At 44.6% G+C, this 23,312-nt stretch overlaps 1 protein-coding gene across 6 annotated transcripts in view; it reads right to left on the minus strand.

Annotated features, from left to right (window-relative positions):
• The window catches only part of TEX14 (testis expressed 14, intercellular bridge forming factor), a 541,240-nt gene that overhangs the window by 142,653 nt on the left and 375,275 nt on the right, over positions 1–23,312 (minus strand). For 5 of the 6 annotated variants that reach the window (XM_075589772.1, XM_075589771.1, XM_075589775.1 and 2 more), the window contains exons 26-27: positions 16,880–16,937; positions 8,274–8,357 (exon numbers count right to left, since the gene is read on the minus strand). In XM_075589772.1, the coding sequence (XP_075445887.1) occupies positions 8,274–8,357; positions 16,880–16,937 (142 nt within the window). The remainder of the gene's footprint in view (positions 1–8,273; positions 8,358–16,879; positions 16,938–23,312) is intronic. The other variant, XM_075589773.1, reaches the window with a different exon arrangement.

Below are 23,312 nucleotides of genomic sequence, written 5' to 3' on the forward strand. Positions count from 1 at the left end.
TATAAGGGGAAGGGGAGGAGCGGAGGAGCGGACTGGGGAAGATTCTGATAGGAGAGAAGGGCTTGGGGGACGGACCTGGTGGAGCAGGGGCAGGGAAGAGTGTGATGCGCGCGCTGCACCTGAGGAGGCGGGGTCAGGCACACGGCGCCAGTAAATGGAAGCCTGGGTCCGCGCGCGCCCGTAAGGTTGACGCGCGCGACCCGGAAGCAGCCGTGGGAGAGACCACGAGGACTGAGGCACGCCGCCGGGGAGTCCGAGCAGCAGGGAGAAAAGGTAAGGAGGCGCTGGAAGCGGGGGTACCCACAGCGCGGATCCTTACAGTACTCCCCCCTCAAGGGTCGGACTCCGAACGAACCATCCAAGGTCTGAGGGGAAATTTTTGGTGGAATCGTTTGAGTAGAGACGAAGCGTGAAGATCCACATGCAAGACCCAAGAACGATCCTGAGGTCTGTATCCTTTCCAGTGGACCAAAAATTGGAGTTTGCCCCTGGAGATGCGAGAGTCAATGACTGGATTTCAAACTCCTGTTGTCCTGGTACAACGGGGGGAGGAGGCCGAAGTTAAGGATGAGCAAATCGTGTGCCTTGGATGAACGGTTTCAAGAGTGAAACATGAAAGATGAGTGAAATTTTCTCAGAATAGAGAAAGGACCCAGAAACATGGGAGATAATTTAGGGGTTGGGGCCTTCAGTTTGATATTTTTAGAAGAATGCCAGACCTTCTCTCCAGGTACGAACTTGTGGGCCTCCTGACGAAGCCTATCCGCTTGTCTCTTCTGTCTTAGCACGGACTCCTGTAAAGCTGTTTGAATCCTCCTCCACGACCCTTGTAAGGTGGATACCCTATAATCTGCTGCAGGAACTCCGGACCTGGAAGAATGCATGGGAAGGCGGGTGGGATGAAATCCATAGTTTACAAAAAACGGAGATTCTTGAGTGGACTCATTCTTGAGAGAGTTAATCACAAATTCTGCCCAAGGAAGTAACTCTGCCCAATTATCTTGAGAATCGGAAGAAAAATAACGCAAATACTGTTCTAGGGACTGGTTCATGCGTTCAGTCTGCCCATTCGTTTGGGGGTGATAGCCTGACGAAAAAAGAAGGGTAATGCCCAACCTCTGGGAAAATGCACGCCAGAACTTTGAAACAAATTGAGTACCACGATCCGAGACAATGGACCACGGAACGCCATGAATACGGAAAATTTCTTTTACAAAAATATCAGCCAACGTACTAGAATTGGGTAGACCCTTGAGGGGACAAAATGAGCTTGCTTGGAGAATCTGTCGACAATTACTAGAATAGTAGTCATACCATTAGACGGGGGAAGATCCACAATGAAGTCTATGGCAGTGTGACTCCAAGGGCGGTCCGGGACCGGGACGGGGTTGTAGAAGACCAGAAGGCTTTTGACGGACCGATTTATTTTGTGCGCAGACTGGGCAAGAGGAGGTGAAAGCGCTAATGTCCTTTATCATTTTGGGCCACCAGAAAGTTCGCTGAATCAAATCAGTAATCTTCTTAAACCCGGGATGGCCGGCAGATCTGGAGGAGTGACCCCATTCAAGAATTTTGAGATGAAAACGTGGGGCTGCATAAAGACGACCATCAGGGACTTCTAGCCCTTCGGGGACCTGTGTTTGAGATTCCAGGATCTTATCCAGTATGTCAAAGGAAGCGGCAGAGATAAACAATTGGGGGGACAAAATACTCTCCGGGACTTCCTGAGACTTCTCCTCAGTGATAAACTGATGGGACAATGCATCCGCTTTGATATTCTTTGTCCCAGGAATATAAGAGATGATGAAGTTAAACCCTGAAAAGAACAACGCCCAACGAGCTTGAGGGGGCCCAAGACGACGAGCACCTTCAATGTAGGAAAGATTTTTGTGGTCCATCAGGATCAGAATGGGTTCCTTGGTTCCTTCCAGAAGATGTCTCCATTCTTGTAATGCCATCTTGATGGCCAACAATTCCCTATTCCCCACGCCATAATTTCTTTCTGCAGAAGAATTTTTTTTAGAAAAAAAGCTACAGGGGTGTAGTTTATCTTCGGGGGTGATTCTTTGAGAGAGGACCGCACCGGCTCCCACGTCGGAGGCGTCAAATTCCAAGGTAAAGGGGAGGGTGGGGACGGGATGTCACAGAATGAGGGCCAAGACAAAGGCTCTTTTAAGAGACTCAAAGGCACGGCTGGCCTCCAATGGCCAAGAGATGGATCGGCCCCTTTTTTGGTAAGGGCCGTAATAGGTGCTACCAAGGTAGAAAAGCCAGCAATAAATTTCCTATAATAATTTGCGAAACCAAGGAAACGCTGAATCGCTTTTAAAGAGTTAGGTTGTGGCCATTCGAGTACGGAATTGAGATTCTCCGGATCCATGGTTAACCCCTGATCCGAGACAATGTATCCCAGGAAGGTAGTTGAGGATTGATGAAAGACACACTTCTCTCTCTTGGCGTAGAGCTTTTTGGCCCGTAAACGAGAGAGCACCATCTTGGTATGGAGAATGTGTTCCTCGAGGGTTTTGGAAAAAATCATCCAAGTAGATAATAACAAAAGAATTTAATAGATCACGAAAAAACCTCATTCATAAAGTCTTGGAAGACTGCAGGGGCATTGCACAACCCAAACGGCATCACCAGGTACTCATAGTGCCCGCTGCACGTGTTGAACGCATTCTTCCACTCGTCACCACTGCGGATGCGAATCAGGTTATATGCCCCCCATAGATCCATAGATCAAGTTTAGAGAAAATCGTTGTGCCTTGCAACCTGTCAAAGAGCTCCGGGATCAGAGGCAAAGGGTAGCGATTCTTGATGGTAATTTTATTTAGGCCACGGAAATCGATGCACGGGCGAAGTGTCCCATCTTTCTTTTTTACAAAAAAGAATCCTGCTCCGTCGGGAGAAGTGGATTTCCGGATAAAGCCTTTTAGAAGATTTTCTGTGATATACTCGGACATGGCCTCCGTCTCAGGCAAAGACAATGGATACGACCTGGCTTTGGGAAAAGGAGCACCCGGAATTAAGTCAATCGGGCAGTCGAAAGGGCGATGAGGGGGAAGCTCCTCGGATTTGGTCTTACTGAAGACATCCAGGAACTCCGAATAGACGTCCGGTAGGGTGGTGTCTTGCGGGGGAACGGTTTCCAAGACAGCCAATACCGCAGCGGACGGAGGAGGCAATTCCACATGGGGCGATCTCCATTGAACGGGGAACTCGGCAGTCCAATCGATGATGGGATTGTGAATTGTAGACATGGTAAGCCCAGGATGATTTGGACCGAAGGGGAATGGATGAATATCCATCATTCATAGAAAGTTCAATGGGAAGTGTCTCCAAGGAAATAAAAGCTGGCTGCAGGGGTCGACCATCGATAGCCTCCAACCCGACCGGAAAGGCCTTCTCCTGGAGAGGAATGTTGTACTGGATAGCAAAAGCATGATTCATGAAATTCCCTCCGGATCCAGAATCGAGGAAGGCCAGATCGGGGATTTGAACGCAGGCGTATTTATGGAGGACAGGCAGTAAGATGCGCTTGGGAAGACCCTGTGCGGGAGGGGGGAAAGAGATGGTACCCAGTGAGATCCCCTCATACCTCACTGGGCGTTGGCGTTTCCCGGCCTCAAGGGACAACGCGGCAGGATGTGCCCAGGAGATCCACAATAGAAGCACAGCCCCTCGTTCCTCCATAGAAGAAAGTTGATGACTGCCCAGTTGCATGGGTTCCGGAGCATCCAATGCTGGTAGAACCAGAGCAGGAGACCTGGAAGTAGAAGTCATAGAAACAGAAGTACAAGGACGTTGACGTTCAGCCTGCCTCTCCAGAAGTCGTTGATCCACCCTGATGCACAAAGCGATTAAGGCCTCCAATGAGGATGGCCTTTCACGAGCCGCCAGCTCATCCTTTAAGGTTTCTGAAAGTCCCTGCCAGAAAGCCGCGGAAAGTGCCCCATCGTTCCAATCAGTCTCAGCCGCGATAGTCCGTAACTCCAGAGCGTAACGTGCCACCGATCTCAGACCCTGCGAAATGTGGAACAAGGAGGAAGCAGCCATATCACCACGTCCAGGGGTATCAAAGACTAAACGAAATTCTCTCTTAAAGTTAGGGTAGCTATAAGTGAGTTCAGGTTTTAGCTCCCAGATTGGTGAAGCCCAGGCCAGGGCGTCCCCGGTGAGAAGGGAAAAAACATAAGCTACCTTGGTACGATCCATGGGGAAGCGAGAAGGTGATAGTTCGAATTGGATCTCGCACTGGTTTAGAAACCCACGGCATGCAAGCGGGTCTCCCACGTATTTACTGGGCGTAGGGATACGCAACTCCGAAGACCCTGTTCCTTCACGGGACAAAGTGGGAGAGATAACGGAACTGGAGACATTAACCTGAGGAATCTGAACGGATAAGGTAGCCATCTGTTGATTAAGAACGGAGACCTGGTTGTCCAAGAAGGTAAAGTGTTTGGAGATGGTAGTTAGGGTATCTTCCACCTCAGGGGGGTCTGTGTCTGATGGGCTCTGCATAATGTAACGCTCGGCCTGCCCACAAGCCAGACGAGACCCCAGGACTGAGGTGGAAAAGAATAATACCACACACCTAGCAGCAAACGGGGGCACGGCCGGAGTGTGGTAGTAGCGTAGCTGGTCCTGATAACAAAAATAGACAAAGTTCAGTACTTGCCAACTCCGGTGTTGAATGGTAAAGTCCGTAAGCCAATGGTCTAGGTGTAGAGAGGGTAGCATGGTAGAGTGTCCGTAAGCCTGGGTCGTGGAGTGGAGAGAGCAGCATAGTAGGGGTCCGTAAGCCGTGTCCAAAGGATATAGAGGTCAGCAAGGTAGAGAGTCCAAAGCCAAGTCCAAGGGGTACCAGAGAGCAGCGTGGTCGAAGTCCAAAGCCAAGGGTCAAATTCCAGGGAGGTCAGCAGAATATCCAAGGACAGGAACAGGGAACTGAAAGACAAGAGAGCCAGGCACAAGCAGGCAGCACCAAGGTACAGAAGCTATACAGAGCAAGGAGGTAATGGATGGTGAGGGGAGACTAAATAGTGGGCTGGGGCCTATCAGAGGAAGGGGAGGAGCGGAGGAGTGGAGGAGCGGACCAGGGAAGATCCTGATAGTAGAGAAGGGCCTGGGGGACAGACCTGGTGGAGCAGGGGCAGGGAAGAGTGTGATGCGCGCGCTGCCCCTGAGGAGGCGGGGTCAGGCGCCCGGCGCAAGTAAATGGAAGCCTGGGTCTGCGCGCGCCCGTGAGGGTGACACGTGCGACCCGGAAGTGCGGGAGCAGCCGTGGGAGAGACCGCGAGGACTGAGGCACGCCGCCGGGGAGCCCGAGCAGCAAGGAGAAAAGGTAAGGAGGCGCTGGAAGCGGGGGTACCTGCAGCGCGGATCCTTACACTTAGGGACCAATGGCTTTAATTTGTAAATCCATAAGGTTTCATGTATTGTAAGTTCAAGGTTCCCTTTCCCTCCTCTCCAGTGAGACAATACATGTTCTAACCCTGTGAATTTAAGACCGTTAGGGTCCCCCTGATGATGGGTAATAAAATGATTGGACAAAAGGTGTGTAGTGACTTTCCTCCTTATATTTCCCACATGTTCTAATATCCTCGTCGTTATAGGCCTTGATGTTTTACCCACATATTGTAATTTGCAAGGACACTCAATCAGATAGATGAAAAAAAATCTGTTCTACATGTTATATGCGTTGAGATTTGAAATCTTTCATTAGTAACATGTGAAGCAAAGGTGAATTTGTCGACAGCTCTAAAACTACAGGCTTTGCATAATGTGCAACAAAAAAATCCCTTAATCTGGGGTAACCAATTATTAGTCACTTTTTTTGTTCTAGGCAGTGCACTCGGTGCTGGCTTGTTTTTTTTTTTTTTTTAATATTGGCTCTCTTAAAAATTACTTTCGGGGTACTTGGAACTATTTCTCCTAAAATAGAATCATTTTTGACAATACTGTATGTGATTTTTTCTTTATTACATGGCATTCATCACCGCTTCCCTGTTGTTTGGAAAGTATAAGTTACAGTGGTAAACTGCTGTAAGGCAAGAAGGCTGAGAAGAAACACTTGACAACGCCAATAAATCAAAAGAATGTGCCTTAGGTTGGGTTCCTTTGGAATGTTATCAGATCAATATGAGGCCAAAGTCTACAGGGGGCCAAACATGCCAGTGGGCATTGCTTCATAAAATCAGTTTAAACTACATTAACATACAGTATCTATTTTTCGTTACATCTACTGTACAAGTATCAAATGTGCCCAAACTAATATTTTTAAATCTACGTTATACAAACCTTATGAATGATTAGTATCCACAAAAAAAAAATGATAAGATTTTCACTGTCTAGCATATTTACCTGAAGAGTTATCAGCAGTTATGGCAAAATATGGCAGCCATTCTCTTAGGTCTAATGCACAATTTACTGCCTCTAATTTCTTTCTAATCACGTTCACAAATGCGATTTCCTCCTGGACCACAAGCAATCAAGTGACAGTCCTTGGTCCCAAAGGGTTAATGCTGCAGTTCCCAAGTACACTTTTTTTTTTTTAGTGGGGTGGGGGAGGGGGGCGGGGGATTTCCATTGTAGTTCTACAAATCTAGTAATGTGATGTACGCCTGCCACTATTTTGTGAAACCTCACAATTCTGTATTTATAAATGTTGCAAATGTTCGCCCACCTTGCCATAGAATATCATATGTGGCACTGTCATTAAAATGAACATGGGGAACTCATCTGTGCTATATTCTTGAACATCATGTTGGATTTATGATTAAGAAAAATGAAAAAAAAAACGTCCCTGCTAGAGAGGCCAGTAATGCAGTGTTTTGTAGGGAGGTGGTTAAAAAAAGTTGATTGAACATCCACATGAATGAGTAGAAACATACAATTATGATGGCAGATAAGAACCACATTTTTTTTGTGTGGAAAACCTCAAATCCTATTTGATCCTTTGCTTTCTTTCGTATTTAGAATAGTCTTATGTCTATCCCAAACATGTTTGAATTACCTCACTGAGCCGCTACCACCTTTGCTGGGAGACTTTTCAATGATTCCACCTTCCTCCTTAGTCTCGAGCTTCAAAACATGACCTCTTGTTCTAGCATTTTTCTCCTGTACTTTATTAAAACTTTTTATGTATTTCAAAGTTTCAATCATAACCCCCCCCCCCCCCCCCCTTTTATCCTGTAACCTATACTGAACATATAAAATTCCTTTATTCTTTCCTGAAATCTTACAGTGTAAATCATGCAGTTTATTTACGTCCTTCGGGACATATGGTCTCCAGAATTGAACACAGTACCCTAGGTGAAGTTTCACCAATTATCTATAAAGTGACAGCACTGCCCCTCTCTTTCTGATGCTAGTATCTCTCCCTATACAACCAAATATCTTGCTGGCTTTCCGCATTGCTTTGTTACATTGCTTTCCTATTTTTAAGTCTGCTAAAATAATAATTCCCAGGTCCCTTTCCTCTATAGTAGTTATTGCAGTAGTAGACATTATAGTGCCCGTAATCCTGTATTCTGGCTCAGAATGTTTGTGACTCACATGCTTATTTGGCACATTTGGGCATTACATTGTAGTTGCCACACTCTTGACCCTTTCCCCAATCTACCTAACATTAGTCATTTTATTTACCCCCTGGAGTGTCAACCCTGGAGCAGACCTTTGAGTCATCTGGAAAATGGTGGGCTTTTGCCTCCTGACCATTTGCATTGTCACTAATAGATATTAAAGAGCATTGGTCTCAATACAGGTACATGAGGTACTCCACTGGTCACCTTACCCTCCCCTGAATGTACTCCTTTTACAACAACTCTGTCGCCTATCCTTCAACTAATTTTTTTATCCATTCAACCACATTAGAGTCTAAAGCATTGCAACTTGTTCATCAGTTGTCTATGTGGGACAGTGTAAAATTCCTGACTAAAATCTTGATAAGCTACATATACTGCTCAACCCTGATCTATTGTTACCTTAGTTGCCCAGTCAATTAAAATTATTATCTGACTGAATCTGACTGAAAGGAGATCTCTTCGATCTTCATACTTATTTTTGCATATCTTCTAAAAATGACACTAAAGAGTGAAGCAATTGTTGCGGCTTATTTTCATTTATTTCTATTCATGTTCTCATCATCAAGCTGACTATACCACAGGTCTGTCATTCCCCAGAATAGACTTAAATAAAAAAATATTAGAAGAGGATAATTAAAAAAGGGTAAATAGCAACAGCAGTAAAGAATAGCACTGTTAACCCACAACCTAGTATAACCGTCTTGAGCTAACGTGGTCTGTGCTGCTGGTTCCAGGATTCTGTCCAAGGCATCATCCAAGGTGGCGTTGGCTCTGTATAAACATAATGGGTAGATGCTTACAGCGATAGCTGAATTAAAAAAATATATAGCCTTCAATATATTATATCACTGTAATATCAGGAATTCCCTCACATGTATTGTATCCCCCCGATGACCTATACAATAGCCAATAGTTTAGGTCATTTAAAAAAAAAAAAAAAATTAAACCTCTGAAGGAACAATGTAGGAGGACATGTGCAGAGGTACACAATGGAGACTGTTGTAAGGTGAAATCATAACAAGGCTTAATTGTGCCTGTCGCTTAAAACACAGCAAATCAATCAACATAAGCGAAATAGTGAGCCACACAAAGAAAACCCATCACCACTTTGGCATATATGTATCCTTCTATTCCAGCCCCTTTTAACCGGGTGGCTACCCAGGCTATTCATCAGCCCAAGTCATATAGATATATATATATATATAGACAACAGTCAATGGAAAATAAAGTCTTATCTGTTTCCAGGGTTGCTGCCTTTTCTCCGGATTATCAGCATCCAGGTTTAGAAGTCTTATTTGTCAGCTCCAGAGATCTGTGTTCTCTTGGTCAGTCTCTCCTTGGAGACTCAAGAACCTCTGCTCTGTTTCCTTGTGGTTTGGAGGGGAAATCTTCTCTGTCCCTGGTTGCTACCTTTTCCTCAGGGTTTGTCAGCGTTCAGGTTTAGAAGTTTCCCCTGTGTCTTGAGAGCAGCTCTGCTGTTTCTGCTGGCAGGGCTCAAGACAAGTGTCTCCAAGTTCAGCTCAGGTGTGAGCTAAGGAGTCACTTCCTGTCTCAAAAGACAGGCTTTTCTAAGCAATCAGGCAGGTGGTGTTAGTTAATTGCGTACCAGCAGTTAACCACCACACTGCTAGATTAGAGGCACATTTGTGAACAGGGATAAGTCCCCTGTTACATACCTCCCCTGTTTGTGGGAAGCTCGGGCTTACCACGGCCAAAGCCCATCCTTCCACTCTCATTCGGGATCTTTCTGTGACTTGAATGAGAGTGGATGGAAGAAGAGAACCCTCTGTCCCGCTGGGATTGGAGCCCTTTCTCCAGTTTATTTTTGTCTCCTCCCGAAGGTGCTTGAGATCAGCACTCCTCAGTCTCTCGAGGAGGACTTTTTCCAAGTAAAGTCTTTTTACAGAGTGTGCGGTCATGAGATTTCCGTTGCGTCGGGCACTCCTCTTTTTGTAGACAAACTGTATGGCAACAGTTGTAGAGCAGTTAGGACTAGCCCGTAGAGTTTTCCGCTTTTTAAGCGGTCTTTCTGCACCTCCTCCACACAACGGAGTTGCCAGTTCAGCTTCTTTGGGACTGAGTTGCACCTCCACCGCCCTTTCCAGAGAACGTCCTATCTTTTCAGCTTCCTCAGCTAAGGATTCATCTGGCTTTGATTCTGCACTCCTACCTCTGTTTGTTGCCTGTTGGGCAGCTGTAGGTTTGGCTAGTGCTTTCTTAGGTGGCTCAAACTTCGTAATCTTGTTTTGAAGGTGCGTGGAGTCCCCAACTCTCACTGTACCCTTGTCCTCACGGGCATTAGTTACTGTGGGATTCTGGTGCTTGGGCAGAGCCAATACCTTTTTTCGTATTGGAGGAATCTGTAAGTTACTGGTCTGCAGAGTCTCAACCTGTTTGAGTGTGTCTTGCAAGTCTCTTCTCAGGGAATTTATCTGCGTACTTTGCTTTCTCTGAGCTTGCTTCCACATTTTTATTGCATTGTGAAGCACTATGAACTTTTTTGCTTGGGCCACAGTTACTTGTTTTAGTTTCTGGACCTTCTTATGCTCCCTTTTGTGCCGGGTCACCTGGTTTCTAAGCTTGGCCTCTAGCGATGCTTTGGTGACGCTCAGGGTAGCCTTCAGTTTCTCATGCTGCTTTGCGGGGACATACTGGGTAATCAGACGTTCCTGCAGCACTTGAATTTTTTTAACAGCCTTCAGCTTTTCTTCCTGCAGCGTTTGCTGCTTCTCCTCAGCATACTGGAGGTGTGTACGCAGACCTTGCAGTTGGTTCTGCAGTCGGTGCTCTGCTTCAAACTTTTCCTTGACTTCGTCTGTCAACTGAAAATTTTCTTCTTTCAGTTTTAAGTTTTCCCTTTTTAATCTTGAATTTTCTCCTTTTTCAGTCTCTATTATTCAGGGCCTCTTTGCAATCCTCCTTCCATTTACGCACATCTGCTTTGAGAATGACAATCTCCTGGCGTGAGACTTCCTTCTCTAGGTTGAGGGTCTGAAGCTCCTTCTGAGAGACTTTGAGATCTGTATCACGATTGACAATAGTTTCTTTAGCAATGTCCAGCTCCTCAGTGAGACTGTGTAGTTCCTTTCTGGAAACTTCCAGGTCTGTGCGGCAGCCGTTGGTCTCATGATGTGAGGCATCCAGTGCTCTGCGGAGTGTCTGAACCTCTTTCTGAGATACGTCCACCTCTATCCGGACACTGTTGACTTCCAGTTGTGAGGCATTCAGCTCTATGCGAAGAGTGTGAACTTCTTGCTGGAAGACTGTCATCTGCTTCAGTGCCTCCTCATACTTCCGCTTTAGCGTAGCCACCATTTTATCAGATTGGCTCTGCTTTTCATCCATGGCGGAAATAGTAGCATTTGCAATATCTAGCTCAGTCTTTAGATCGTCCAATTCTGTCCTGGCTAAAGAGTAAATTGTGAGCACATCTTTTTGTAGCCTCACGTTATTTTTCTGTAGCTCTGTGTAACCATCTTCCTTTTGTTTCAATTATTCACGGAGCATATCACAGTCATGCCTCGCATTTTTCAGGGCATCTTTAGGGCTGGTCAAGGGATCGTCACTCACTGGTTCCGGCTCCACTTCCCTGGGATGGTTGGTTGAGGGTTCCTCACTGTTGGCACCGGACAGACACTTCTTTGGGGTACACGACTTCTGCCTTGGGCACTCTGGATATTCGGTTAACCGCGGGACGAATTCTCCATTTTCTCGAGGCTGCAGGGCAACTTGGTCCCCCTTTTCCTCCACAGGATCTGCGGACGTGTCTGTTCCTTCCACGGTAAGTGAAGAACTGCTTTTCTTTTTCCGCTTTTTTATTTTGGATGACTCTGTCCCATCAGGAATACTGGGGTCTCCTTCTTTATTTGATACTTTAGCAGCTTCATTATATACGCCAGGCTTTTCTTGCAGTTGCTTTAGCTGACAGAAATATTGGGTGATCTGCTGCTCCCGCTCTCTCTTGTCGACCATATTCGTCATCATAGAGGGTGGTCTTTTCTGTTCGTGCCGAGTTCAGGCACCCCCACCATTCTTGGGGTGTTTTGTGGGTGTGACTCGGTTCGGGTTCCCCGTAAGAGATGTCTTCCTCTTTATTGGACTGGAAGGGCCACTCTTCCATGGGGTAGGGTTCATTACAGGAACGCTGCCTCTTGTCCTCCATTTTTAGGCTATCAGGTTTAATTTTCTTCCTGACCTCAGGAGGCGCTATTGCAGCTGTTGCCACTGTATTTGCTAGAATCCCCAATTGTGGTAGTCCTACAGGTGGGCCTATTTTGCTTGTAGAGGTCATAGCTCTCACAGGCATCTCTGTAGACTTTTCTTTCTTGGGTAAGTTTTACAATATCAGCAGTACTGTGCATGCATTTTCTCTTATCAGGTATACAAGATGTGCAGTTGCTAGGTAAAAACGTCTATTTGCTTTACATCATTTACTTGCTAGGTGTAATCTCTCATTAGGTATGCTGAATGTGTAGTTGCTAGGAAAAAACTTCTGTTTGCTTTACACCATTTACTTGCTAGGTGCAATGCCTCCGCTTCAGCAACAGAATTTGGTTTTCTGATTGAGTTCAGTAATTTTCAGTCTCATCTTTGGGTATTATGGCATTCACACTTCACACTTTGGGTGTCTGTTTTGCTCCCAAGATATATATAGGCAGACTGTTTTACTTGCAGAAAAAAAACATTCTTTGCAGTGGAATATATCTTTCACTCCCGGCAGGGTGACTCAACACTCAGCAATTGGCTTTGGAATACCTTTTTAACAATTCAGCAATCCCTTTTCCCCTGTAGGGCAATTTTACACTCAGCATTTGTTTGCTAAAAAATCCCCTGCTTCAGCACAGTCTTGTATCAATTTTCACACTTTTCTGCATATACTCCATTCACAGCTGGTAGCCCTATGCGGTGTGGCAACCTTTATTTGCAAAATCAGTACCGCTCGTGGGTCACCATCTGTATTCACTGCTTCAGCGAAACTTTTGAAAACAACAAACACCTATCCCTTTTTAAGGGCTGACTCACTTCTTGAACCCTGACTATGGCTGGAAGGCAAAACCTCTATTTCAATGATCATACTACACTTTGGCATAGGCAAATAAGGTTTAGCTGCTTCAGCAGTCTCTCTCCTCTTGGGATTGGGGAAAAGAGTCCATCTGTGGTTTTGTAGGTTTCAGTGCAGTGTAAGTTTCCTGCCTGGGTGTGTATCCCTTTAATTCTGATCTCTGCTGCAGGTGAATCTTTGTTTTTGTTGCTCAGGTTTGTTTGCAAGACTGTATGCAGGCAAAAGCACAAAAAACATTCCACAGGCAATCTCCAGCCCTTTAAACTTCAAAGGCCCATCTGATCCCAAATTTCTGACACCATATGTAGGAGGACATGTGCAGAGGTACACAATGGAGACTGTTGTAAGGTGAAATCATAACAAGGCTTAATTGTGCCTGTCGCTTAAAACACAGCAAATCAATCAACATAAGCGAAATAGTGAGCCACACAAAGAAAACCCATCTCCACTTTGGCATATATGTATCCTTCTATTCCAGCCCCTTTTAACTGGGTGGCTACCCAGGCTATTCATCAGCCCAAGTCATGTAGATATATATATATATATATAGACAACAGTCAATGGAAAATAAAGTCTTATCTGTTTCCAGGGTTGCTGCCTTTTCTCCGGATTATCAGCATCCAGGTTTAGAAGTTTTATTTGTCAGCTCCAGAGATCTGTGTTCTCTTGGTCAGTCTCTCCTGGGAGACTCAAGAACCTCTGCTCTGTTTCCTTGTGGTTTGGAGGGGAAATCTTCTCTGTCCCTGGTTGCTACCTTTTCCTCAGGGTTTGTCAGCGTTCAGGTTTAGAAGTTTCCCCTGTGTCTTGAAAGCAGCTCTGCTGTTTCTGCTGGCAGGGCTCAAGACAAGTGTCTCCAAGTTTAGCTCAGGTGTGAGCTAAGGAGTCACTTCCTGTCTCAAAACACAGGCTTTTCTAAGCAATCAGGCAGGTGGTGTTAGTTAATTGCCTACCAGCAGTTAACCACCACACTGCTGGATTAGAGGCACATTTGTGAACAGGGATAAGTCCCCTGTTACAAACAATCTTACCCAACAAGCATAAACTATTTTTAAATAAAAAAATGATTTCAAAATACAGTTTCTTTTCCCACCTACATTTCACTTAATAAACATTTTCTTGCTGTTCGTTCACTTTGGTCCTAGGTCAGACTGCACCATTAAGTGCCAGATGAGCCTGCAACGCATTGCAAGCCCCTATTGCACAAAGGGTTAACTGAGATCAGATGTACAGAATCACATCTAAGTATCTATATCTACACATACAGATACATCAAATATTTTTATAATAGGGTGTCTCATGTCAGTTTCATGTCCCCTTTGTCTCTTCATAGAATCTTGTGCATTAGCCTTAGGCTGCACTTATAGTCCCGGCGACACAACGTCAAAACAAATGTATTGAATCCGTCGCGTGCGCCTATAGTAGGAGTGACGTGACAGCTCGGTCGCAATCGCTGGAAGTCAATGAAAATTGATTTTTCAGCGACCGTAGCGTGACGTCAATGGTCATGTGAGCGGTTCAGCTAAGGAGGGCGAACCGCTCACGGCCACGCCCCCACCATGCCCCCGGTCGCCGTCTCTTGTCTCTAACACCATAAGCAAAAATCGCTGCTACAACGGCGACGGATGACATCACGCCGTCGCCGCAGCGAGGACTATAAGCGTGGCCTTAGGCAGCGGACATAGTATGCGCGACCGTGCACACTGCACGAACAAAAACATTATGTGAAGCGGTCTGGCCATACTGCGCGTGATGTGGTGCGCGCGCAAGCGTGATGGCGCAGCAGGATTTGGAGAAGACTAATCAATTAGATTTTGCGAGCAACAGCCGTGCCAAGTGACAAGTTTGAACCAATGAGGGTGAATCTCATTTGTTCACCCTGGTGAAGTCACGGCTACGCCTCCCCGTCACATGCATCAGGAGGAAACAGAACGCTCAGGTGACAAGAGCGCAGGCCTCCTTGAGCTCTGTCGTGCGCGCACACTATGGCCGTAGCCTTCGATTCTATTGACGTACAGTATAGGCCTTGAGTCATTAAACTCTGTTAAAACACAATTAATATCGCACACCCGGGAAAAAATAAATACACCAGGTGGTATTACCGCACAAAACATAAAAATCAATCCAAGGCCCTATGGCCCATTTTTTTTTAAACGCCATAGAGGCTTGGATTGATTTGTATTTTTGTTTGTTGGTGGCCATTGGGTCTTGCATTGGTTTTATGGCATTTTTATGGTTGGCCATTGGCCCTTTGTTTCGATTGGTTCGAAGGGCCAATGCACCACACCAAGCCACTGTAAGTTACCAAATTGCATTACAGCTTTAGGCCGTGCTTATAGTGACGGTGACGCCGCCTAAAAACAAAAGCATTGCCGCCACCGCGTGCGCTTATAGTGCACGCGACGGCGACAAGCGACGTCACCGTCGCGAAAACTTGACGCCGGTAGAATTTGATTTTTCAAGGGCCATCGCGTCACATGACGGCCCTTGAACAAATCAAATTGCGGGAATCCTGCGATGCCACCGACCGGCGAAACATAACTTTCGCGGGTGTCGCCGGGTGACGTCACCCATTGTGTTGCCGTTGCCGGCACTATAAGCATAGCCTTAGATTGCCAATGTGGCTATTTAGGCCCCGATTGGGAGGACTTAGGTAGCTAGTGATAATCAATGGGTTTAGGTTTGAAATGTCTCTTTAAAAATGTTTTTTTTTTATAATTTTATTAATAATGTAATTTTTAATTTTTTTAGTTACTGTATTATTATTTTTTTTTTATAGTGGCCCAAAGCCCTATTAGCCACATTTGGTTAATAGGCATATTGGCCATTACTCAACAGAGGGGGAAGGGGGGGGGGGTTATGTTTGTTGGTTAGGGGGTGGAGGTAAAGGGTCTGGGTGTTTCGGGGTAGTTGCACCAGGGAGGGTGGTATGGCCCTGGGGGAGAGGGTAGGGCTTAACCTTTTGTTTGCCTTAGCAGTTTCTAAGGCATTCCATTGCAACTAGCCACTAAGATAGCCAAGGGGGGTAGGTAGTGAACTTTTATTTGTGTATTACCCCTTTATAGCCCTTAGTGGTCAGTTGGTCATGGAAACCCATGACTAACTGAACACTTGTGCTACGAAGGGGTTGATAAATAGTAAAATGTGGGTTTAATATTATATCGCCTATTTCATGTTGGTTTAGCTCATTATGCCCATGTATGTAATGGCCAGTAATTACATAGGTAAAAAACGCTAGCCTGTAGTAGTGAAAAAATGCGGTATTTTCTTTGTGATAGACCGGCTCCAATAGATATTGGGACTTGATTACTAGCAACAAAATGACAAATCTTGCTACATTTAATAATTTTGGTGCCAGTCCAAATATTTTTTATCGGCTATGATAAAAAATGCGTTTTCTTTAGCAGTACCAAGTTGATGATTGCACCTTAAAAATACAGCATTTTTTGTCCTATAATACCCCATTTTTTGCTAATCAGAGTTTGATGATTTCAGGCCACAGGGAGGTGGTTGTGACAAGTTGATGCAATCAACATCATGCCTTGTGCCATCTATTTACTCTTCCCTCTGTTAGAGTTGCGTCAAATTAACAAACGTTTTGTACATCTCACACAAACTTGTTGGGTAGAGTTGATTTACATATTCCCAAACATTTTTTACATCGTATTATCATGCGAGTAATATAAACTTTTCTACTGCTTCCTAATGTCAACAAATGATTTGTTTTGTATACTTAGAACCAAATAGGCCATTTCTTGGGCCTATTTATTAAACCTTGAGATGTGAAATGCAAAATCACCCCAAACAGAATTCAATTTCATGATATATTAATTCAGAATGATTTGTGCAGAAGGATCGCTACAAACTATATCTCTTTCGCACGCACGTTTCCTCATCAAATGTGTTTTATTTGACACAATATGGCTTCTTCTCCTCTCCATTAAAATCTACAATTATGCCAACCTTGCAGAGGTGAGATTTCTGGGGGAGTATGCAATCTTAGTTTATTGAAAAGCATGAGAATACCTAATTTTGTGAGATTTCTTAATTTACGTACACAAAGTGCATAACATAGATTTGCACAGCTAGGACATAATTGAGGGAGATGCCTACACTCATGGATTGTAGGCTCTACCAACAGTAAAAACAATATATGATTCAAATAAACTAATAGAATTTAAAACATGGAGGATCAAATGAATGAATGATATATTCTTCTACTCTTGTACAGTACCTGTAAGTCTCCTCAGCTAAATGATGCTGCTTGTACCCTTGGTTTTCTCTTCCCTGTGCTGTCGTTTTCCGCCAAAAGGAATATAAACACAAAAACAATTGTTACATACTGTATTATAAAAAGTACGTTTCAGACTGATATATTGCAGTCTGTCAATAGGTTTAAAACTAACTTGCCACAAGCAATACGTTCAGCAATTGTATAAAAAAAATTAACTTCTTACAAAAATATAAATTGTAATTTTGTGATTTTTATTTTCATTTAAAAAAATGTATTTCATTTATTGCAATAAGGACTGGACTCACATATTTTTAGTAGTCATTTGTATGTATATGGCAATAAAAAAGTAAACTATATCACAGTGTATTGAATAATCTCGTCCTCCTCACTTGATATACACGTATATTCAAGCAAAGTCACTTATTACGATATCAATATTTACATATTAACATTGTGAGTCTGATCTGCTTCCTTCTCTCTCATTCACCTGATTTTATTTACACTCATGTCCCTTTATGCTTACATATCTGTGTACCTTCCATTTCTAAGCTTCTTGGGAGGGACATGTTCCAAGAATTATTGGGTTTATTAGTTCCATATACTGTAGTTTGAGATTTCCATTTCAACCAGGGTTTTGTCTGCCTTGGTTGTTGTTTCAGACAAACTTTGTAATGCACATTAGAAAACTTGTAAACCCTGTAAACCTTGTAGTGTCATAAACCTTGTTCATCACTGTTCTGAGTGTATTGTATGTCTTTATTTATATAGCGCCATTAATGTACATAGCGCTTCACAGTAGTAATACATGTGGTAATCAAATAAATAACAGCATGGGAATAAGTGCTTCAGACATAAAAGTAACATTAAGGAAGAGGAGTCCCTGCCCCGAGGAGCTTACAGTCTAATTGGTAGGTAGGGAGAACGTACAGAGACAGTAGGAGGGAGTTCTGGTAAGTGCGTCTGCAGTGGGCCAAGCTTTATGTATCATGTGTTCAGAATATCCACAGTGCTATTCATGTGCTTCTTTAAGCAAGTGTGTCTTAAGGTGGGTCTTAAAGATGGATAGAGAGGGTGCTAGTCGGGTACTGAGGGGAAGGGCATTCCAGAGGTGTGGGGCAGTCAGTGAAAAAGGTTTAAGGCGGGAGAGAGCTTTTGATACAAAGGGGGTAGAAAGAAGACATCCTTGAGAAGAACGCAAGAGTCTGGATGGTGCATAACGAGAAATTAGGGCTGAGATGTAAGGAGGGGCAGAAGAGTGTAAAGCTTTAAAAGTGAGGAGAAGAATGGAGTGAGAGATGCGGGATTGGATCGGAAGCCAGGAGAGGAATTTCATGAGGGGAGATGCTGAGACAGATCTAGGAAAGAGTAGAGTGATTCTGGCAGCAGCATTTAATATAGATTGTAGGGAAGACAGGTGAGAGGCAGGAAGGCCGGACAGCAGGAGGTTACAGTAATCAAGACGGGAGAGAATGAGGGCCTGAGTCAGAGTTTTAGCAGTCGAGCAACAGAGGAAAGGGCGTATCTTTGTTATATTGCGGAGGAAAAAGCGACAGGTTTTAGAAATGTTTTGAATGTGAGGGGCTAATGTGAGAGAGGAGTCGAGTGTGACACCTAGGCAGCGTACTTGGGCTACTGGGTGAATGATCGTAGTTCCAACAGTAATGTGGAAGGAGGTAGTAGGGCCAGGTTTGGGAGGAAGTATGAGGAGCTCTGTTTTAGCCATGTTGAGTTTAAGGCGGCGGAGGGCCATCCAGAATGATATAGCAGAGAGACATTCAGAAACTTTGGTTTGTACAGCAGGTGTAAGGTCAGGTGTTGAAAAGTATATTTGCGTGTCGTCAGCATAGAGGTGATAATTAAACCCAAAAGATGTTATTAGGTCACCTAGAGAGAGTGTATACAGAGAAAAGAGAAGAGGTCCCAGGACAGAGCCCTGGGGTACACCCACAGAGAGATCAATAGAGGAGGAGGAGGCGTTCGCAGAAGAGACACTGAAAGTACGATGGGAGAGGTAGGATGAGATCCAGGATAGAGCTTTGTTCCGAATACCAAGAGTATGGAGAAAGTGAAGGAGAAGAGGGTGGTCCACGGTGTCAAATGCTGCAGAGAGGTTGAGTAATATGAGCAGAGTGTAATGACCTCTGTCTTTGGCAGCATGGAGGTCGTCAGTTATTTTAGTGAGGGCTGTTTTCGTGGAGTGAGCAGTGCGGAAGCCAGATTGTAGAGGGTCTAGGAGAGAATAGGTGTTGAGAAAATGGAGCAAGCGAGAGAATACAAGACGTTCAAGGAGTTTGGAGGCAAAAGGCAGGAGGGAGACAGGACGATAGTTAGAAAGACAGGTAGGGTCAAGCTTGCTGTTTTTGAGTAATGGTATGACTGTTTCATGTTTGAAGGAGGATGGAAAGGTTCCAGAGCAGAGGAAGGAGTTAAAAATGTGTGTGAGCGTAGGGATTATAGTAGGAGCAAGAGGTTTTAGGAGATGGGAGGGAATGGGGTCAAGAGGGCAAGTGGTAGAGGGAGAAGAGGTGATCAACAGCGACACATCCTCCTCTGAGACAGTGGGAAAAGAGTCAAGGAAGGCAGGAAGAGAGTTAGGAAGAGGTGTAGGATGGGAGGAAGAGACAGAGGGGATGTTCTGACGTATGGATTCCACCTTTTCCTTAAAATAGTCAGCAAAGTCCTGAGCGGAGATGGAGGAAGGAGAGGCAGCTGAGGGTAGTTTGAGTAGAGTATCAAAGACAGAGAACAGTCGGCGTGGGTTAAACTTGTGCTTGTTGATTAGTGAAGAAAAGTAGGCTTGTTTAGCTTGCGAGAGGGCAGAGTTGAAACAGGATAGCATACAATTGGAGTGAAGGAAGCCTGCGAGAGTGTGAGATTTCCTTCAGAGGCGTTCAGAGGAACGAGTGGAGGAACGCAGCATGCGCGTGTGGGAATTTAGCCAGGGTCTAGGGTTAGAAGGGCGAGGGTGGCTGAGAGAAAGCGGGGCATGTAGATCAAGAGAGGAGGACAAGGCCGAGTTGTAGTTCCTGACCAGGTTGTCAGGGTCTGTAGCAGAACTGAGAGAGGAGAGGGAGGAGCGTAAGGTGGACTCAAAGTCAGGTAAGTGAATAGAGTGCAGGTTTCTGCAGAACCGGGGGGTAGATGGAGGTGGAGAAGGGGAGAAGCGAGATAGAGAGAATGAGATGAGGTGATGGTCAGAGAGAGGAAAAGGGGAATGGAGAAATCGGAGAGAGAGAAGTTTTTAGTGAAAACCAGGTCTAAGTAGTGGCCATCCTTGTGGGTGCTAGCTGCAGTCAACTGTTGAAGGCCAAAAGAAGAGGTTAGAGAAAGAAAGCGGGAAGCCCAAGGGAGAGAGGGGTCATCAATGTGGCAATTGAAGTCCCCAAGGAGAAGAAAAGGGGAGTCTGAGGAGAGGAAGAAAGAGAGCCAGGATTCAAAGTGAGAGAGAAAGGCAGAAGGGGGATGAGTAGAGGTAGGTGGGCGATAGATGACGCCACATGGACAGGGAGAGGAGAGAAAATCTGGACAGTGTGAGCCTCAAAGGAGGGAAAAGCAATAGATGGAGGAATGTCATGCAGTAGCTGCAAAGGCAAACAAGATCTTATCTTGCATCAAACGGGCAATGGATGGAAGGGAAGTAAACATAATTATGCCCCATTACAAAGCATTAGTAAGACCACACCTTGAATATGGAGTACAATTTTGGGCACCAATCCTAAGAAAAGACATTATGGAACTAGAGAGAGTGCAGAGAAGAGCCACCAAATTAATAAAGGGGATGGACATTCAAATTTATGAGGAGAGGCTGGCTAAATTAAATTTATTTACATTAGAAAAGAGGCGTCTAAGAGGGGATATGATAACTATATACAAATATATTCAGGGACAATACAAGGAGCTTTCAAAAGAACTATTCATCCCACGGGCAGTACAAAGGACTCGGGCCATCCCTTAAGGTTGGAGGAAAGGAAATTTCACCAGCAAGGAAAGGGTTCTTTACAGTAAGGGCAGTTAAAATGTGGAATTCATTACCCATGGAGACTGTGATGGCAGATACAATAGATTTGTTCAAAAAACGGTTGGACATCTTTTTAGATGGGAAAGGTATACAGGGATATACCACATAAGTATACATGGGAAGGATGTTGATCCAGGGATTAATCCGATTGCCAATTCTTGGAGTCAGGAAGGAATTAATTTTTCCCCTTAATGGGGTTTTTTGTTTGCCTTCCTCTGGATCAATAAGTAAGTATAGATATAGGATAAAGTATCTGTTGCCTAAATTTAGCATAGGTTGAACTTGATGGACGTACGTCTTTTTTCAACCTCATCTACTATGTAACTATGTAACTATGTAACACGAATAGGAAGGGTTTGGTAACGGCAGAGAGAGGAGAGCAGGAGCCCACGCCTCCACCCCTGCCATCAGTGTGGGAGAAGGAAAGGCCACCATAGGAGAGGGCAGCTTCCAAAGCAGAGTCAGACTGAGTGAGCCAGGTCTCAGTTATAGCAAATAGGAGCAGAGAGTGAGAGAGAAAAAAGTAATGTACAGAGAGGAACTTGTTAGAAAGGGAGCGAGCATTCCAAAGGGCACAGGAGAAAGGGAGAGAGGAGGAAGGGTGGCAGGGGATGGGTATGAGGTTGGAGGGGTTAACACCAGAAGGAGTAGTGTTTGCAATTGGCAGACGAGGACGAGCGTAGGAATAAGGCAGGGACCAGGATTGGGAGAGATATCGCCAGAAGCAAGGAGGAGAAGCATGGATAGAAAGAGGATGTGTGAGGATGATTTATAGGGGTGTTTTTTAGTGCAGGGGATATAGCTGTGTGGTGTCAGAGGGCGCAGGTAAGAAAGGAGTTCATGTGAACAGAGAAGTGATGAAGGAAGGAGAGATGGAGATATATGAATAGAGTTAGAGACATACTGAGGCTGGTAAAAAGAAGTGCATAATTTGAGAAGAAGTGAAGTCACAGCAAATATAAATGGTAAAGGCAGCATCACAGCAGTAATGATGCAGTCTGGTATAGATGATATCCTCCTATCCAGCGTAGTTCAAATGCAGTAATCAGGGCCAGTTGGGGGTGTCCACTTCTTCTTCACTTCTTTTGAACTTCCTTTTAAACTTGAGTTGTGCAGTAGTCCTGTCACTTATAATGTGCCACTTGGATATGTGCTGCAGGCAGCATAAGGCTGTTCTATCTGGGGTTATATGGGCCTAAAAAGTCACCTGACAGTGTGGTTCTGTCTGCTTAATTAGCACATCTGAGGCACATTCAAGATTTGAGTGATTTGAGTATGTGTATCTTATGGTCTATAGTATGTGGTGTGTTCATCATACACTACAGTAGAGTAAAAGGTAAATATAAGGCTTCTGGGGCACCTTTGGGGTTTCATACTGTATACTGAAGGCTCTCTCATGCCTAAGGCCTCGTCCAAGGTGGCGCTGAGCTGGGGGGCGCACTCACGCTGGCCGCGATGAAACACATTGCGACAATGTATGTGGCCAGCGTGAGCAAGCACCTGCGCATACTCGGCACTTAGAGCAAGCAAATTTGATTTTGCTGCTCGCAAGCGCGCCCCCAGGCGAGCGTGCTCCTTGCTGGCCACGAATCACCCGGCCGAGCAGGGCGCAGCGCACGAGTGCCAGCGCGCCCGTTCCCTGCTTGGCCGCAGCCTGAAAAGTATTACACCTAAAGCTCTTAAATGTAAAATAATGATAGAAACATTCTATATATAATAAATGTTAAAATCTGTTCCGTATATAATCAGAAGAGATTATGCTATATACAAATTTGAAACTGCTCCAAACACAGGTACAAATTGCATCAATGTAATAATATGACTTGATCCTATTTTTCTCCACTTGCACCAGTAAGTGTTTTGGGGGAAGTGGTTATAAGAGGGTTTAGAGGGGGAAATAAAATCAGTGCTAAGCAGTATTATAATGAGATGTATACCCATTTGTGTTTATAGCTGGTGAAGTTTTCATTTATTTAGTGTCAAATTTAAGAGAATGCTAATGTTTGCTCCCATTTGGAGCAAAGTCCACCATCTTGATGCATAGCCGCATTGTTTGGTATTTTTACAACTAATACATCTATTTATCAAATTCTTCCAGTTGCAAAAAGTAGAGTAAAATGTATGTAAAATATTTGTGCCAAGACTAAATTAAGCCCAGTAAACATAACCCGTAGATATGATCCAAACAATGTTAACGCCAATTGGCTTTTAGTTTAATAAGCGCTCCCATGTTTGAGGGAGTGGTTAGGGCTTCTAGGAGTCCAAGCTATAAAGGAAAAAAATTAGGTGACATAAACTAAGTTCCTGATGTATTGTTCAAAAGCGGAAAACTGTAACAAGCATATGCTCTGTTTCTTTCTTTTTAATTTTATATATATACATATAACTCGACGGGATCACCAATATATGTATCTA

This window comes from Ascaphus truei, chromosome 3, assembly GCF_040206685.1.
Source record: "Ascaphus truei isolate aAscTru1 chromosome 3, aAscTru1.hap1, whole genome shotgun sequence".
NCBI classification, from domain to species: domain Eukaryota; kingdom Metazoa; phylum Chordata; class Amphibia; order Anura; family Ascaphidae; genus Ascaphus; species Ascaphus truei.